The sequence below is a fragment of the Chrysoperla carnea genome, chromosome 1, assembly GCF_905475395.1.
Source record: "Chrysoperla carnea chromosome 1, inChrCarn1.1, whole genome shotgun sequence".
Taxonomy (NCBI): Eukaryota; Metazoa; Arthropoda; class Insecta; order Neuroptera; family Chrysopidae; genus Chrysoperla; species Chrysoperla carnea.
In genome coordinates, this window is record NC_058337.1 from 4,900,815 (window position 1) to 4,919,621 (window position 18,807).

At 31.3% G+C, this 18,807-nt stretch overlaps 1 protein-coding gene across 2 annotated transcripts in view; it reads left to right on the forward strand.

The window, feature by feature from the left end:
• The first annotated feature begins 1,058 nt into the window (after nucleotides 1-1,058).
• LOC123304868 (probable serine/threonine-protein kinase MARK-C) overlaps nucleotides 1,059-18,807 on the forward strand; it is a 30,569-nt gene continuing 12,820 nt past the window's right edge. For both annotated transcript variants that reach the window (XM_044886433.1, XR_006536808.1), the window contains exons 1-5: nucleotides 1,059-1,141; nucleotides 16,895-17,000; nucleotides 17,066-17,265; nucleotides 18,084-18,301; nucleotides 18,365-18,617. In XM_044886433.1, coding sequence (XP_044742368.1) covers nucleotides 16,903-17,000; nucleotides 17,066-17,265; nucleotides 18,084-18,301; nucleotides 18,365-18,617 — 769 coding nt within the window. In that variant the 5' untranslated portion in view covers nucleotides 1,059-1,141; nucleotides 16,895-16,902. The remainder of the gene's footprint in view (nucleotides 1,142-16,894; nucleotides 17,001-17,065; nucleotides 17,266-18,083; nucleotides 18,302-18,364; nucleotides 18,618-18,807) is intronic.

The following is an 18,807-nucleotide window of genomic DNA, read 5'->3' on the forward strand; positions in this document are numbered from 1 at the left end:
TTTCATTATTGTTCGTTCATCCATTTAAAATTTTCACAATAATTAAATACCACTTTTGTCTTTTTTATTAACAGTGTTTAGAAAATTTTGAAATATTAATTAATTATCTTATTTAGACTAAAATTCGCCAAAATTCTAACATAAATAAATAATTATGGTAGCAAAAATTGATAAATACGGTAAATTTAAATAAAAAGGTTTTAACATAATAATTCACATTGCCATCTTACAATTAATATAAGAAGTAATATTTGTCAAAATGGTACCAGAATCAAAGCTTCCAATGTTTATAACAAGATGGAGCTAGCCATACTATTTTATACTTTCTACATTTTATTTTTGAATACGTACAACATGATGAAATTTATAAATAAAAGTAAAGAAAAATAAGAAAAACGAACGTCAGCATTATGTTTTATTTTTGGAATATACAGCGGTGTACAGCGTGGAAAATTAAATAAATTTTCCTTAAATTCATTAACATTTTCTCTATAATTATCAGTATTAATTTATTGATTAAATCGTTTTAAAGTTTACAAATATTTTTATTCAATATATTTTCCTAAAATTTAACTTGAAATCTAATAATAGTACAAAGAATGAATATATATTTGACACAATAATGCCTACGCAATAAATTCAATATAACTTTCAAATGAAGCTATTTTTTTTCTATTTTAGGCATTTTAAATTAATTATTTAGAGAAAAAAAATTAATAATATTATTTATTTACGCGTAAAAATAAGAATGTACCGTACATATACCACAAATAATTCGAACTAAAATATAAATATTTTAAATATTCCCTCTTAATTGATTTTGTGTCATGCGTACTAAACACAAATTGCTGAAAAGTTATTTTTGTCACAACAAAATAAAGATGGCAGCAAATAAGTTGCCTGAAAGCAAAAATACATTGCAAAAATGTCGATTAAAATAAAATTAAAATTATCATTTTGTGTAATTTAAAATATTTGAGTATGTGTAATTAGTAAAGACAATAATTTTTATTATAAACTATGTGTGTGCCATATTGTTAAATATATATAAAAAAAAAAAGTGTTTTTATATTATTTTATCCGGCTTAAACATTTTCAAGTGTGATATAAAACGATTTCATAAAAGGACATATACTAGTAGGTAACATTTAAAAATATTGATACATGTATTAAATTACCAATAAACTTATAAATGAATGCAATCAAAACCTTATTAACTATTAGATAAAATATTCTTATCCAAGTAGAATTTGAATATGTTTTTTTTTTAGTAGATGTACATTTTTCTCGAATTTTTCATGAGATTTTATTACCGCCATAAATATTTGAAATATTCCATATATGGTATTCCGTTTCTAATTCTTATTTTTGGCGCATCATACTTATATTTGTAATTGTTGCATATTTGTACGAGATGAACGCCTACATAAATTTATTTTTTAACTTTGAATATAAAGTAATTTATATTCAGCACGTGGGTTTTTTTTCGTTTTACGTGACTAAATCGAAAATAATACTTTTTAAGATTCCTACTAAATGATAGAATTACGTCATTTTTCATTTATAATTTTATGTGTGTGGTATATCCTTTCAGACTAGATAGGAGTATTGACCATATGGTTTTATTTTATAAATTCAAAAACTTTTTTTTATTTGAAAGTGAAATTGGGTTAGGTTTTTGACCTGTAAATTATTTTTAATTTATTTGAATAATAAATATTAAAAAAAAAAAGTTTTTGATTTTTATTATTCTTCAAGTTTATTGATTATTTTGATAAAAAAAACTTTTCTGAATCATTTTTCCAAGAATTAATTTGTGTTTTAATGTTGTTAAAGCCGGGATCAAGAAACAAAAATTCATATTGCACTAAGTGGAATTACCATTAATAAATATTCATAGGAATTTTAAGTGCTAAATACAGATCTAACTCTTGTTTATTCAAAAGAAAAATCGAAATGAGAAATAAGAGTGAACGATAAATTTAGTAAATTGTTTAAATTCTATAAAAATTATGATGGCTTTATTAATGAATTAAAGTTTTACAAAGTGGTTATCGAATCGATAAATTGGTAAATGACGAAGAATTTTTGAAATTCTAGTAATTGTAGACTAATTTCTTTGATAATCTGGTACTTTGCGATGATCACCATCACTTTTCAACAGATCACCCGAAATTATTCAAATAAAAAGAAAATTATTGTAATAGTTAGCCTAATCGAAGGTTTTTTTAGAAAATATACAAAATTTACTCTCGGATTTTCAGAAATTCTCTGTCACCTTCAGGCAATTTAATTTGTGTATCTTGGCTCACTTCAATTCCTTAAGTTTCCTAATTTGAAACGAAGCGAATATGAACCGTTAGTTGAACGTATTTTGGTTTGTCAAATAACTAAAGATTTCGATACATTTTCGAGATATTAAATTTAAACTGTTAACCCTAGTCATTCAGTTGGTTTAAGCGTAACCAATTCCGTCTGCGGTATGCTTAGGGTGGTGCATGGGTAATGCCATGAAAGAAGTACCCTCAGCCTCTGAAAATAATGGCCGAGAGACTCACTTAGGCCCTATGGTCTAAGTGAACCTCTCGTAGACAGCCAATATAATCTAACCTAACCTAAGACTCCAATAAATCTGGTTCTTATATTCGAAAGTCTAAAGTTATGAGTAGATAAGATGAAAAGGATTATTAATTCGAAAATGAGACAGACCTTGAGCCAAATGGATGAATTAAATTGTCAAATACGCACAAGTCTACAAATTGATGCATACGTAATATGTCAAGATAGAACGAAATAGGCGAAAGGTCTCCACCAATAGTCTTATAGGTTATAGTATTTCAAAATCTATGACACTAACGTCATTAAATGACATACAAATCATACTTTTAAATATTTGAAATGATCAGAGAAAATTTTAAGAAAAAATGTCGACAATCCTTGAACCTATAATATAAAACAATAGATATTGATTTTATTGACTTCCTAATATTTTAATTCCGCACTTTAATTATATTTGCATGAAGGAAATTGGCGTTAATATTGAAATGAATTCCCCAAGCACAGCTTAAATCAGTTGCGTAGCGAACATAACTCGCGTTTGGGGCAAAGTTTTTAGCGCCCCCCCCCTTCGTTTCAAAACAATATAATATTAATTAATTAATTAAGTCATAGGCTCAAGATAGGCTATAAATTTGAGAGAAAAAATGTAGTTGAGAAAACAAGACTAAATTTTGAAATGTATCATCTAGAATTAGTTCAAAAGATATCTATTATTTTTCTCTAGCCAATTCTCCGGGCATTTTGCGGCGTCTTCTTACACGTATTGTTGTATCAAAATTACATTTTTCACCAAGAGACTTTTTCTATTGCGTCTTCACGAAGCTTGTCTCGAATTTCGGCTAGTTCAGTCGCTAATGATTCAAGATCATGTCTAACATATTATTTTATCAGACAAATCAAGAAAGGAGATAATTTTTGTAACCACAGCAGCATATAAAGTGCTGACAGACACAAATCGAATCAGCCCTACAAGTAGAAAAGACGTGACTTTTCAATAGGCCTTTTCATCTTGTCATAAGCGCAAGTGCAGAGTTTATTTTTTCGTACTGGCAGCAATAAGTAGGACTGAGATAGAAGATATTTGTTATTCATTTTATCACATTGGTTATAAATCATTTAGTACGAAACAAATGTGAATCGTGATTTTAAAATGAAAAGCCCTATTATGAATATGTTATTACAGTTCGATTTAGACTATTAGTGCTTCTTTTTTTATTTTTTATTTACGAATTAACATTTATTATATTACACTGGCACTAAACTTTGTCAGTAGTACCCAGGGCATGATGCACTCCCTTGCCCACTTCTCCCTACGCCACTGTAGCTTATGTAGATAGTTTCAGTTATATGTACTTAAGTTTTAAAAATCATGTGTTTACAAATGACTTGAATTCAATGATTTGGCAAAGTATTGTGAATTAAGATTTAAAAAAAAAAGAATATATATATATATATATATATGATTTAGTATTATGTGTTGACCATCACCTCGACATATGCATTATTTATTAGTATTGGTTAATGCAAATAAAAACTAACTGTAGTACTCTGAGAGTCCGAATATCGGTCAATATTCTAATAAAAGTGGTAAATTTACGAAATATCAAACAAAAATTTTAAATAATCATGAAATCGGACCTCTATTGTAAAAAATTGTTCCATAAAGATAACATTCCTTGATTTAAACAGAGAGTGATTATTCACAAAAGAAGGTTTGCTGAACAATCTCACTTATCCTCCCATGCATAACACTCGAAACATTTGTTACTTTTTATTATAAAATCCCGCAAAAATTTTTGGTCTAATTGCATTTTATGTGCTTGATTGTTAATTGATAAGACAGCGCCCGAAAAATCACCCAAAAATAACAATTTTCTGTTCTATACATGTTAGAACGATGAGATTTTCACCAATCGACTCGAAGTAAATTAAATTAATCGTCTTCAATATCCAATATAAATCTTTACTTAATTGCACTAACAAACACAGATTGTTAATAAACATAAATTGAATGACACGGTAAATCGAGAGCAACAGCAATGATAGCATGCATCCGTAAGAGCAGGTAGATTCCGGCTTACAAAACAAGCGAGGGTGAGGTTGAGGTAACACAAGTGGTCTGTTTGTGATGGAGTGGTTATCTAACTACACCAAAAACTAATTTTTAATGCAAAGCAAAAGAGTTAAGTTTTCTGACTTTTGACCAGAAATTTCATATAAATACTGTGCACAGGTAAAAGTAATCAAATAATAATTTTTCAATTTAAAAAATGGAAAATAATCATACTACATTGAGAATATTAAAAAACTCTGGTTGTACAGATGGCCATAAATGTTTACAGAAATCTGTAATTTATATTTTTACAATAATATTTATAGATTACGCCGTGAAATGTCAAAAAATGAATTTAATTTTTTTTTAAATATATTAATAATAAATTATACATCTTCATGTGTTATTCCAATGTATGAGCAATATTATTTCAAAGTTTCATTAAAATCCATTGAGTAGTTTTTACGTAAAAGCGTTAAAAACAAACTTACTGTCACACTTATAATAATATATAGGGATTTTCTGTTTATATTTTTAAATGTTTGTATTTCTCTTCGGACTCGGTTAGTAACCACATAATACGTACAATATAATCTTCGGTACGTTGTTATATATTTGATATTTACATATGTCATTTGACCTTGTTACCTGTATGACTTCTAATTAAATGTTTCATTAATTAATATTATTCCTGTAATAGAATAAAATTATCTTCTATATAAGAAAACTTTAATAGTACTTTCGATAACTTTAAAGAGTGTTACTATAAATATAACCCACTGCTAAAACTTATTCATAGATATATTTTAATTTTCAATTAAAATTATCTTAACATTTTCAAATTAAGATAGCCTGCCTATTTTAATTAATAGCTAACTATCAGTGCATTGGATCAAAAAATGGAAAAGGACTTTTCGTCTTAGAATTTTATTTTCTGCCTGATGCAACAAAAGAGTACGTTACTTACGTGACACCTTGTATATATCGAGGTTATATCTATTGTTGCTCGTTGTTTTAAATCTTCTAAAGAGTGATAATCTTCATCTCGTTTTTTGTGATCTATACTTACTGTATTTAGAGTATAGTAAAATAACTGTAATAAAAAGTTTATTGTTTTAAATATAACAATAATATTTGCACAAATAATATAAATGATAAATATTGTTTAACTATTTATCTAGGTTATATTTATTCAAACTAGAAAAATTTCGCAGTCATAAAATATTAATAAACATTTTATTGACTATTTTACAATATTTATTTACTTTTATTATTGTGTTTACCAAACGAAATCTAACAAACATTCGCGGTGCAAAAAAGTCTATGGAAAAATCTTAGACCATACAGTGAGAGATGTTCCAACATCTAAAGGTAATTACTTGGGTCAGTTAGGGACATTTATCAAAAAATACATTTCTTAAAAGAATAAAGGGTCATTTATCAAAAAACTATGCACTGAATCAAAAAAACATACATTGAATGTCAAACTTTCATATTACAAAATGTAACTGTAATATAAAACATCATGGTTTCATAGAACTTTTTCGCTTTTTATTTAAAAAAAAATACTATGTAACATATCTCTTTTCACATTTTTTCTTACGAATTTACAATGACAAGTATGACAACAACACTTTGTTTTGACATTTCCACACCGCCGCCATGATGGATTTGACCCAAGCAATTACCTTAGATGTAATTAAATCGCTTGACGCTCACTCCATGTACTTAATGGTCTAACGGAAAAATACCTATTTTTTTCAAAATATAAAATTGGTTAATTTCAAAAATAATTTCGACATTTCGAGAATATTTTAAGACTTTGAGTGTGAGTCTTTGGAGAACTCTTAATCAAGCAGTCATCCTTTTCGAATAAAAAGGTTTCCTTTACTAGGCAAGTCTAGATATTATCGGATACCAAGGCCGAGCATTATAGACGTCCGTCAGTCATTACCACACTAACGAATAGGCCAGAGTAAAGCCAAAGTACATGTACCTTAGCATCGCTCATGTAACTGAAAAGCTACGAGATCCAACGGGCGGTTAAGTTATCTGCCATTGTCTATATAAAAACAAAAAAAGGCTTTGATTGTGGTCGTTATCTTTATTTTTTTCAATAATGGGGGTTTATCCTCCGTTTTTGTGACGCATGCCTTATCACAGAGGCCACCCACATCATTATTTGTTAATCTTTATTTATTCCATTACAAACACATTTACAAGTACATTTTTGATGTGGGTGGAATCGGTTACTTCGTTCTTATCCAAGAGACGACACTGTGATCAATTTTGCACTCCCATTATTTATAAATTGTTCACACTGCCGCTGCCTGGATTCGAACCCGCAACCTAAGTCTAAATCGTCCAACGTTCTAAACCTAGCGCCTTAGACCGCTCGGCCATTTAGGCTCTATGTTATCTTTATCGAATTGCACTTTCTGTTTTCGAGCTAAAAGAAGTAAATAAGCAATTACACTTTCTAGTTTATAAAATACCCAGAGCGGAAAAAGGGATTGTTATAAAAAACGTCATCATTATGTCTGAACTCCTCTGTAATACACCAATATTGAAATTAGTCATGGGTTTTGTTTTCTTCCAATTCAACTATGCCTTTTACGCCTAACGGTAACATGTACTTCATATTACCGGTACAAACGTTGTTTGACATTATTAATTAATGAACCAATTACAAAGTAAAAACAGTATTTTTAGGATGGACATATATTGATTTATTAATAAAAAAAAATTATTATAAAGGTTAAATTTATTATTACAATACTACACAACATCCATGTACTAGTTTTGTCAATAGTTTTTAAACGATGAGTCATACACAATTAAGGTGCGAGGCAGTTATTTAAATTAAAAACAATAATATGTAAAATAATTTCAATGAGTCAAACTTCAGAAGTAATTATAAAATTAATGTTCGATCAGAAAATGAACAAGGTCATAGTAGTTCATCATATTTATATTGCTAATCCTATGTACAATGAACTTAGATTAGATTAGGTTACATTGGCTATCCACGAGATACCACCATCCCGCTGATAATTTCATTTATCAGCTCCTCAATTATTTTCGGAGGCTGAGTGCATCTCTTTCATGCTTAGGGTATGTTGTGATAGCGAAAAAGGGTTACTTCATGAACCATTTGGAGCTGTTTAAGAACAGCAAGAGTGCTTTGACGTCAACGGACTTCAAGTCGAAGAGGTCGTCTAAGAAAGACTGGCTCAAGTGTATACCATCTCTTCGTGGCAAGAGCTGGGTAGTGATAGAGAAGATGAGACATCGTTTCTTCCTCTTTCTCATTGTCACAGCTCTTGCAGTAGTCATGATACACTACATAGGTTCAGGCGTTCAGCGTACCTGCCTCCTAGCAAGTGTTCTGTAGTAGCAGCCTTGGAAGTGATATAAGATTTTCGGAACGTCCATGATTGTTTTCAGACCATACCTGTCTTGTAGTACCACAAGTACGTTCCTTCCTCCATCTAAGATGGGCCATTTTTAAGAGATCCTTTTTTAGGAGCAACTTGCAGTTCGCAAATGGAACTCCCGGATGTCTATTGATGCTTGTTCTGGCAGCATTATGCCATTTCTAGCAAACTCGTCGCCTTCATAATTTCCCGGAATGTCTCTGTGTCCAGGTACCCATACCAGGCTTACATTCATTTGTTCCACCAACTTGTTTAAGGACGTTCGGCAGTCCAGTGCTCCTTTTGACGTTAGGTGAGCTGAAGTGAAGGATTTTATCACTGCTTGGCTCTCAGTGAAGATGGTAATGTCGCTGCACATGAGAATGTTCAGACTTAACATTCACATACCTCATATATCGCCATGCAGCTTCATATCTTGGGCTTGATACACGCTACAGTGATCCGGCAGCTGGAATGACAGGCTTTAATCTAGATTTTCAGAGAAAATCCCATAGTCTACCCTTCTCTCCAACTTAGATCCGTTGGTATAAAATACCATGCGCTTTGGCTTAACCAAATTCTCTCGTGAGAACTAAGAAAATTAAAATTTTATAATTTCCACAATAAAGGTGCAGAAAATTGAGATCTCATTTTTTTTTTTTTTAATATTTCAACGAGATTTTCGAGTCTTTTATTAATAATTTTTTCGTTATCAAAAAAATGTAATTTTTTTAAGAGTAACTGGTGCTGAGCATTAACTTTTTTGTTGCAGAAGTAGAAAAAAAATATAGTGTTTTATTTATAGAGAGATGAGAATTAAATATTCATCTTATGAGATGATACTAGACGGGTCAATGACGTCTATATACTTTTAATACTTCTTCTCTCTGTCTTATATGAAAGATAATAGTTAACTTCCTCATCACAAATTGAATTTAAAAAAAATATCGAAAAAATAAAGTAGGCAGTAGTCATTAGTCAAAAAAAAAAAAAGAATTATATCTTAATATAATTTGTTTGATTTGTTTCCGTATTCAAACAGGTGTGTGAGGTGTTTTCGACATCAGTGGGTTACCGGAAACATTGCCAAATTGTAAAATAACAATTATGCTTTCTTTTCAAGTTTTTTTTTATGTAGACAGTCATTAAGAATGGGTTTTTGTGCGGTTATCCTGGAAACTGTCAATTTTCGAAATTATTATTAGAAACTGAAAATATCTATGCACCAAAGCGTACTATAATCTTAATGGGATTTTACCTCCGTTCTTCGTCAACATTATTTTATAGAACTCGATATTTATCTGAAGCTCGTAAAGGGGAATTGTAGAAAAACTTCGCAAGTGTGAACGATGAATAAATTGATTATTAACTGTCCAACAAACTTCTGTTGTCGAAATTTGCCTACGGGATACGCTTAAATCATTGAATTGTCTTATTTCGTAAGTGCTCTATAAGTTGATTTTTCTGTAAAATGTGATATATCAATATAAACGCCTTTTTTATGGGTGTGAAAATCGTGGAAGTATCAATTTAGCCCGCTTTGTAAGATTTTGGCGTATTAAGAAGGCATTTCACTGTTAAAGTGAATTTTGTTTGCAAGATGTTATCATTTTTTCCCATCTTTGCTGAGGAAGGAAGCAGATCCCTCTGCCGGAGTAGATTGCCACTTTGCTGGGAAAGGGAGGAACTAAATTCATTTTTAAAGCAAAGCATGTATATAAGAAAAATTTGGTTTACCGTTTTTATTGTAACATCAAACATAATTTTGATTTTGCTCCAATTTTTTAGAACTCTCATTTATGATTCTTGGTAATATTTATATCATTAGCTTTTGCTTTGATGGGATTTGTATTTTTTAGCGGCCACCCACATCATTATTGTCAATCTTTATTTATTTAAACTACATCCGAATACAATTAAATTTTATGATGTGGGTGGAGCCGTTCTTATCCAAGCGCCAACAGTGTGATCAGTTTACCGTCTCATTAATCATAATTAATCAGACTGCCGCTGCCTGGATTCGAATCCGCAACCTAAATATAAGGTTAAAGTCGATTGCGCCTTAATTCGCTCAGTCACTTAGCCTCATTTTCTAGAAGCCTCATTTATGGAATTCGTATGGCTTGAGGACATTGGCGTTTCTCCTAAAATATAAAAAAAATACATTAAACATCTGACTGTAACAATAAGAATTTTTCGGAATTCGAAATATGTATAACATTTTTATATAAAAAAAAAACTAATAATTTAAAAATAGATTAAGTTTTTTTTTTTTAAATTCTTATGACACTGAATGTTATTATTTCATTATTAAGTATTAATAACAACCTACTCAATTTATGAAATTTGTATAAAAATAAAAACTATATTACGTCAACTCAATAAATTTTTGTGTTTTGTTTTTTTAATTTTTGTTTTTTTGATAAATTTCCCTAGCTAACCCAAGCAATTACCTCAGTTATTGGCGCACCTCTTAATGTACAGAAAGATAGGTGATGCTCAGTCTATGTACTATAATGTCAATGCTGGTATCGATGTTATCACAACCTTCAATTTTTTCCAAGAAAGACGTAACAGTAACAGTAACTATTGTAGAAACTAACTTCCGTCAATGCAATCATGCGCATTGAATAACATTCTCTGTTATTGTGTTTCTCTGTCATCTGTTTGAATATTGTATTGTATTGTACTGTTGTCTTTGTTAATCTTCTCTATGAAGTAAAGTCTTAAAAACTAAAAAGGGTCTAAGAAATTTTGAAAAAGTCTTAGGAATTCTGAATTTTTAAACGTTTTTGGACTGTCTAATTCAGACTGAACAAATCTGAATAACTGTGAATTAGATCCAAAAAAGTTTAGATATTGAAGAGTTTTTAGGGTACTTGGTGCACGTTGGGCAAATCTAGTAATAGATGATCTAAGACATTATCTATCAAAATTACTATTTCTCGCAAAGTTAAGTATGTTCTTTTAGCAGTGTAACACTTTTTACAGTCAGTGTAAATAAAAAAAGAATAGTTTTATCATACAATAAATGGTACTATCCTTTTCTACTTAAACCAAGTGTGTAAAAGTGTAAAATGTATATGCATAATAAATAAACATTGTTACATAAACTTTTCGATTTTGGAGTTATTATAAATATTCAAATATAGCTAACGAAATGAAAATATATTTTATATTACTAATATTATATTTATAAAACAGCTTTTCTATTTAAATTTTATATTATTGTATTTAAAAAAATATAAATATGATCATAATCTTGTATGAAAATATTCTGACGATAATATATATTGACGTTTGTGTCTATTATAAATATTTAAAAGTTTTAAGAAAAAAATCTAGTTCAATATTTCTGTCTATTTTTATTATTTTTGTTCTTTATGTCTATAAACGAAAATAAAGTAATATTAGGTTACATTTATATATCTCAGGGTCATCTTAAGTAACACCCACTATTAAATATATTGTATGTTAGATTAACATAATTGGCGCCGTTAGAACTTTTCCTAAATGTTATCGAAAACTGAGAAAATCTTTTATTAGTAAATTTAACAACTCCGTATATTGGTCATATATGTAATACTTCTATATTACCATCATTCTATGTTTCTTTGTGAGAGGGATCGACAAAATCAAGCAAGACAGAGCAAAAGAACTTTGCACGTTATGAGCATGCGCTGGAATCGCGCCTTCTTTTGTTATTAGCTATTCACTACCGCGCCACGAATACTATTGGCCATGAAGTGACGCATGCGAAAAACAGTCACGGTCCTTCGTCGACAGAGTGAGAGAAATTTATCGCCTGCCAGGCAGGATGTTATAAAGTCACTCGATATTTGCAATGAAGATGCTTTTCCAAATGTCTTGCGTTCTGGCAGTTTTGCATGTGACAACAGCAGTGAATGAACACTCTTTTTCAACTTTTTGCGACTTTGCTTTGCATACAAACATTACCTTAGCAACGCCTGTTTTTTGTACCAGACATAATTGCGGAATAAATTCTCAAATATAGTTCTTTTGGTTTTATTTCGTATTTTATTTCAGCATTTTCTGATGTAAGAGCAACCTCTTACAATTTGGTGCATCGTCCGGGAATCGAACCCGGGCCGCCCGCGTGGCAGGCGAGAAGTCAACTTATCTTTCAGAAGAAGGTTCTAGTGAAGACTTCATAGATCCAAGAGGATTCCTCCATGCCTCCGGAGGAATGTCTGAAGATCGCTCAATATACACTGCGGTGTAGAAGAAGATGAGTTTTGGTTTTTCTGTACCTCGCAGAACTAACTTAGTACTTGTATGACCGAGATTTGCTCGTTGTTTTTTTATGGCTCCGAAGTTTTCTAAAAATTGCACCTAGCTAGATCGATTTATCGCCCCCGAAACCCCCTGCATACTAAATTTCATGAAAATCGTTGGAGCCCTTTCCGAGATAAAACGACGCTTTCTAAAAATGATTCCTAGCTAGATCGATTTATCACTCCCGAAAGCCCGTGCATACTAAATTTTATGAAAATTGTTGGAGCCATTTCCAAGATGTTCATTTACTCGAAGAGTTTCCTTTTTTTATTGACTTTATGGCCTAACCCCTGACATGATGAACTAAAGTTTGAAACTCATCCCCCTTGGATGATTCCTGTCATCCAAAAGAAAACTAATGTTTTATTGTCTAAAACAGTCGTACATAATTTCGAAACAAGTATTTTTTTTTTATTACAACAAATAAAAGATATTTCAACATTTTCCATCAAAATAAAATTTAAACTTGACCAAAAAAACTTTTTATAGACGGTTGTGTCATCTTCATTAAATGTGGTTCTTTAAAAATGCAAATATTTTCTGATAAATATGAATGATCTATCTATACAATATTTATTGGATGAATATTTTAGTGTGAGTGAATTTTTAAAGTCACTACTGAATAATTATATATCTGTCTGACAATTTTATTTTAAGCAATCCACTGCGTGCATGTAGATGTATATATAATACATACAAACAACCAAAGAGACACATGAACATATGACTTAGCCTTTCGCACTGACATGACGGACGTTACTGCTCGTGCAACATTTACGTTATTAGACCAGAAGCTTATCGTATCAAAACTATACCATAATTATCATTGCTGAAATTATGGAGCTATTTTGAAAATCTCCGTTTTGTAATTTTTCAAAGGTGGCAACCCTAAAATAAAAGGATCTACAGTAAACCCGCGGTAATCCGGCCGTGTCTACTCCGACGTCCCTTGTAATTCGGCATACTTAGTAAATAAAGTTCAGGTTTATTATAAGGTACTTTTTTTCAAAAAGCTCCGGAATACAGGGGTCTGCGGCAATACTCTACAAAACGTCTGTCGGTTTACCGTTTATCCACTGTATTAAGACACAATAGTAATTTTCAAAATAATTTTCAAATAGACAATGGGTTACACTTTTCCGAGTGGCCTAAAGAAACCATCAGAGGCAGAAATCAAAAAGATCACGAAAATGGACACTCATTTTCTCAAAGACAGAAATTTGAAATGCTACTCAGTGCCGGATTAAGCCTATCGGGGGCCCTAGGCCAATAAAATTTTGGGGCCCCCCTTTTTTGAATAATTGTAAAATTAATCGTTATTTGTGTATTCATAGCATTCGTACAGCCTATTCATATCATTCCAAGGTTATAAACGAAATAAAATGAACAAAATTCAGCTTTATTGAAGTAGAATAGAACTTTATTTGTTCAAAAATAATCATATCAGATTTTCCTGGGGGCCCCTGTCCGTCGGGGACCCTAGGCCATGGCCTAGTCCGGCCTAATGGGTAATCCAGCACTGATGCTACTGATGGGACCAGTCGGAGCTGTGTTCAGTATCTCATTTGAATATTTCTGGTTCGGAGAGTAAAATTTGTTTACTAACTATGTTTTCGAATAGGCTAGCGTCTGGTCTACATTTAAAAAAAAAAAACATTTTACAATAAAACTTGAGAATACATTCATTTCAGCAGATGAGTAAAGAATGCGCACACTTAATTATTGCGAATGGAAATTACAGAGTAAATATATTATTATGCAGTGTAGACATTTTATCAAGAAGTAATGTAAACAAAAAAAAAACAGTATTTTGACTTTTAAAAAATTTTACACTTAATGTTATCAAAATGTTTAGCGGATTTCCGAGGGAAATAGAGCTATTGTCTTTGTTCTGATGATGGAATTTTGAAAAAATTTTCTTCAAATGCAATATTAGATTTTAAGTAAAATGTGCCATTTTTTTTCAATCTCTGTGGGAATTCGCTTGGCAAACGTAGCTTCTGCGCTACGAATATATACAATAAATTTCCGAACCGACAGTGACTAATTCACTGTCAGTGCGAACAAATCCGATGCCTCAAGACAATGATTTTAATGCCACTCTTCAAATTGTTACAACCGAAATACACAATTTAAATGAGAATTCAAAATGGCAGAGCAAAAACTATCATTTTTGAATGAAACCCTTTTTTGTGGAGAGTAATAATAATAATAATAAGGGAGCGTCCATAAACCTACAATTAATTGTTCAATCAACGAACCCTCGATAAACTAAAGTAAGTTTTAATCGCACGCGGTTGAATGGCCTGCTTGTGGTATTTCCTAGTTGAATAATCTGAAACATTACGGAGAATTTTGCTCCGGTGAGACTTAAAATAATGCTCTGTTAGGAAATTATATTTCTCTTGATGGAAGAATTAAAATTAGATGTTTTCGTAAGCTTTCTGGGGAAGTAAAAAACAAAAATATCATTTTAAAAAATTTGATTTAAACGGTGTCCTTTCAAAAGTAGAATAAACATAAATGGAAATATTATAACATTTATTATGAATAAATTTATTTAAATTGATTCAACCTATTTTTCCAAGTTGTAATATAGTCCACTGTCGTACCTACTATAACACTTAATAAATATGTTATTAGATGCAATATAATATAAAAGATATTTATAATGTGTAAAATGTTTTCTACGATTTGATTTTCTTTTGTTGACAAACTTTAGTCATTTTTCAATAATCATTGCGAAAGTAATTTCATTTCAATGTTATTTCATTTTTATTATCAACAATAATAATTTTCTCTTTTACCAAGGACAGTGAAATTATTATAAAATTATTTTTCGATTTGCAAGGACAGTGAATTATACTCAACAAAAGTATTAAAGGAAAATTTTAAAAACACAGTATTTTACCAAAATTTTAAACAGCCGTATTTCTGCGAAAAATAATCGAATTTGGAACCTCAATAGCTCATTTGAAAATGTACTTCCTGGCTTTAAAATAGTTTGCTCAAAAATTTGTAACATCCCTTCCCGTTTCGTACGGAGGATTGAAAGGCTAAGAAATGTTATCTCTGAATTTTATATAAAGTTTAGAATCGCACACAAATTTTAGAAATTATTTTACAACAAATTTACTTGACAAAACCGCTCGAAAGTTTGTTTATTTTTCTACTGGCCGTCATTTTGTAAAAAACTTCCTCTCAAGATTAACTTTCCCGAAAAAGAAACCAAGCCGCTTATCGCATATTCAAATTTCAGCCTCGAAATTGAATAAAAATTGCTCGGCATTAAAAAGTCTGCTCTTGAGACACCTGCATAAATCTATGTTGTATCCAAATAAACGAGGGACAGAAATGAAGAAACTTATAAAGGGAAGAAATCTTTTCAAAAAATGGTGTGCATCATTTTCTGGTTCGAGCAACTGATAAGCTCGTTTCCTTTTAATTGAGAGGAGATTCCCGTTAAAAAAATTGATCTTGAAAATCTGAATTTAAAAAAAAATGTACTCAGAATAAAGGACCCCGCACAATTAGACTGGAAAATGATTTTCTGTGAAACTTTTTCAAACCGCTCCCAAAATGTTCTTGGGATCGCTCTGGTCAAAAGCTCTCGCGGCCACAATTACTATTAACTATAATATATGTGTATCTATGATCGCCCGTAGCTCAAAAACTACTCGTTAAAAAAATTTGTGCGTGGTTAATCATGCAGGGTCCTTCCCCCAAATTGTATACTAGACAAATTCCCAGAGGCAAGATGTATACTTCCCGTCCTGAGCATCAGATACCTCGGGAGACATTTTTGTTGGTATATTCGAATTCAGCGACCCCAAAAACTCCCCGAGTAACAAAATAAAACTCAATTCAATCGATAGTTAGTTTCCAGTTTTTCAAGCTTTTCCAATCATGCAGGTTCCGTTCCCATTATTGTATACTAGACAAACTCCCAGAGGTGAGATGTATACTTTCCGCCTTGAGCACCAGATACCTTGGGAGTCATTTTCGTTGGTATATTCGAACTCAGTGAGTCCAAAAACTCCAGAGTAACAAAATAAGACTTAATTACATCGATATTTAGTTTCCAGCTTTTCCAGATTGGCATTTCTTCCTCATCACCTATTGTTTTCAAAGTTTTAGACACCCTCACGAATCGAATGCAAAAAACCGTATGCCGATTCGTCTTACTGTCCACAAAATCGACAGTTCATTGCTTTATTTCTTCGACTAACACAGGATATGAATTTAACTGAAAAATAATTATATCCAAGCCTGTACTTTTCTCATTAAAATTATAAAAATCAAAACAAAAATATGATATGAATAAACATAGAATTTAATGTCAATACTACTCCTTATTATGAAAGAAATCTCTCAATGAAAGCATCTTCAATTCACTGAACATCTTCAATTAATTCTACTACGCTATGACTTTGTAGTATTCTCAATTGTACTTAACGTTACCATATTTTATTAAACACACCCTAAATTCAAAAATAATTATGTATTAAGATTTATCGCACACTGATTTTTACCAAAAAAAACATTTTTAACTTTTTCTATTTTATTCCAGTATTCAAAATGGTTGTCGGAGAAGCAAATATAAATAATATTATGAGCGGTATCGAGAGTACGGGAGGTGTTCGTCTTCATAATCATCGAAAAAAATTAAAACAAAGGTAATTCAGATAAAATTCAATTCGAGATTTAATTCATTGAACACATGATTTTGTTATTGTTACAGGTTCGATATAATTAAAAAATTGGGACAAGGAACGTATGGTAAAGTACAATTAGGTATCAATAAAGAAACTGGTCAAGAAGTAGCTATAAAAACAATAAAAAAATGTAAAATCGAAACAGAAGCAGATTTAATTCGAATTCGTCGAGAAATTCAAATTATGTCATCGGTACAACATCCAAATATTATTCACATATACGAAGGTAAAATTTTTATTTATATTTTTTAATAAGATTCATTTTGGAAGTCATTAGGTTAGATTAGAGTGGCTGTCCTGGAATGAACACAATTAGAGCATAGGGTCCGTTGGGATACCAAAAAAGGGTTGGTCCATCCCCGGTCACTACTCCATTAACCATTTTGAGCGGTTCTCCATCTCCTCTTGACAAGAGTTGAACAGTGACAGAGAATATGAGATATTGTTTGTTTCTTCCTTCTCCCCACTGTGACAGCGCCAGCAGTAGTTTTGATACATTGTAAGGCTCAGGAAGGGATATAAGATCTTCGGAACACCCACGATTGAGACCAGATCTGTCTTGTAGTATCACAAGTACGCATCTCTCTTCATCTAAGATTGACCCTTTTTAAGATATTCTCTTTAAGAAGCAGCTTGAGGCTTGTGTCCGACAGAATTCTGACATTTCTAGCAAGCTCGTCGACTTCACAATTCCCTGGAATGTCTCTGTGTCCCGGTACCCATACCAGGTTTACATTCATTTGTTCCGCCAGCTCATTTAAAGACGTACGACAGTCCTGTGTTACCTTTGATGTTAGATAGACTGAGCTGAAAGATTTTAGGGCTGCTTGGCTGTCGGTGAAGATAGTAATGTCACTACACCTGAGAGTGTTCACCTTGGAAGTTATTTACACTAAAAGGACTTGCGCCAAAGAGACAAAAAATTTTACTGTTAGCATTTTTTGAACTCGATCTGTCCCTCTATTACATACAAAAACACAAATGGAGCTATGACTTTTCCCAAACTATTATTCTAGAAGAATGAGTTAAATTTGTCTTTTTTAGTATTCGAAAATCGAGAAAAAATGGTTTTGGTAATGGAATATGCAGCCGGAGGAGAATTATATGACTATTTATCTGAAAGAAAAGTATTATTAGAAGAAGAAGCCAGACGAATATTTCGACAAATTGCTACCGCAGTTTATTATTGCCATAAACACAAAATTTGCCATCGAGATTTGAAACTAGAAAATATTTTACTTGACGAAAATGGCAATGCAAAAGTAATTATTATAAAAAATACAAAATTTTTCACAGAATAATTAATTCCTTTTGATTTTTAATAGATTGCTGATTTTGGACTATCGAATGTTTTCGATGAAACACGATTACTTTCCACATTTTGTGGATCACCATTGTATGCTTCACCGGAAATTGTAAAAGGAACACCATATCATGGTCCGGAAGTTGATTGTTGGTCGTTGGGAGTATTGCTTTATACTTTAGTGTACGGTGCCATGCCATTTGATGGTAGTAATTTCAAAAGACTTGTTAAACAAATATCTCAAGGCGATTATTTTGAACCGAAAACACCAAGTCGTAAGTTTAAGAATCTGTGCAAAAGTAATTACCCTAAATTTCTAGCAGCATTTCGCCTTGATGCCCCATTCTGAATGTTCCTTGGGGTCCTATTGGGAAACTTTTTTCCGGCTTATTTGTATTAAGCCAGTCTCAGAGATCTTTAACTAGAGTGCTAAAAACTTCCAAAAATAAGTTAGGGTGATTACTT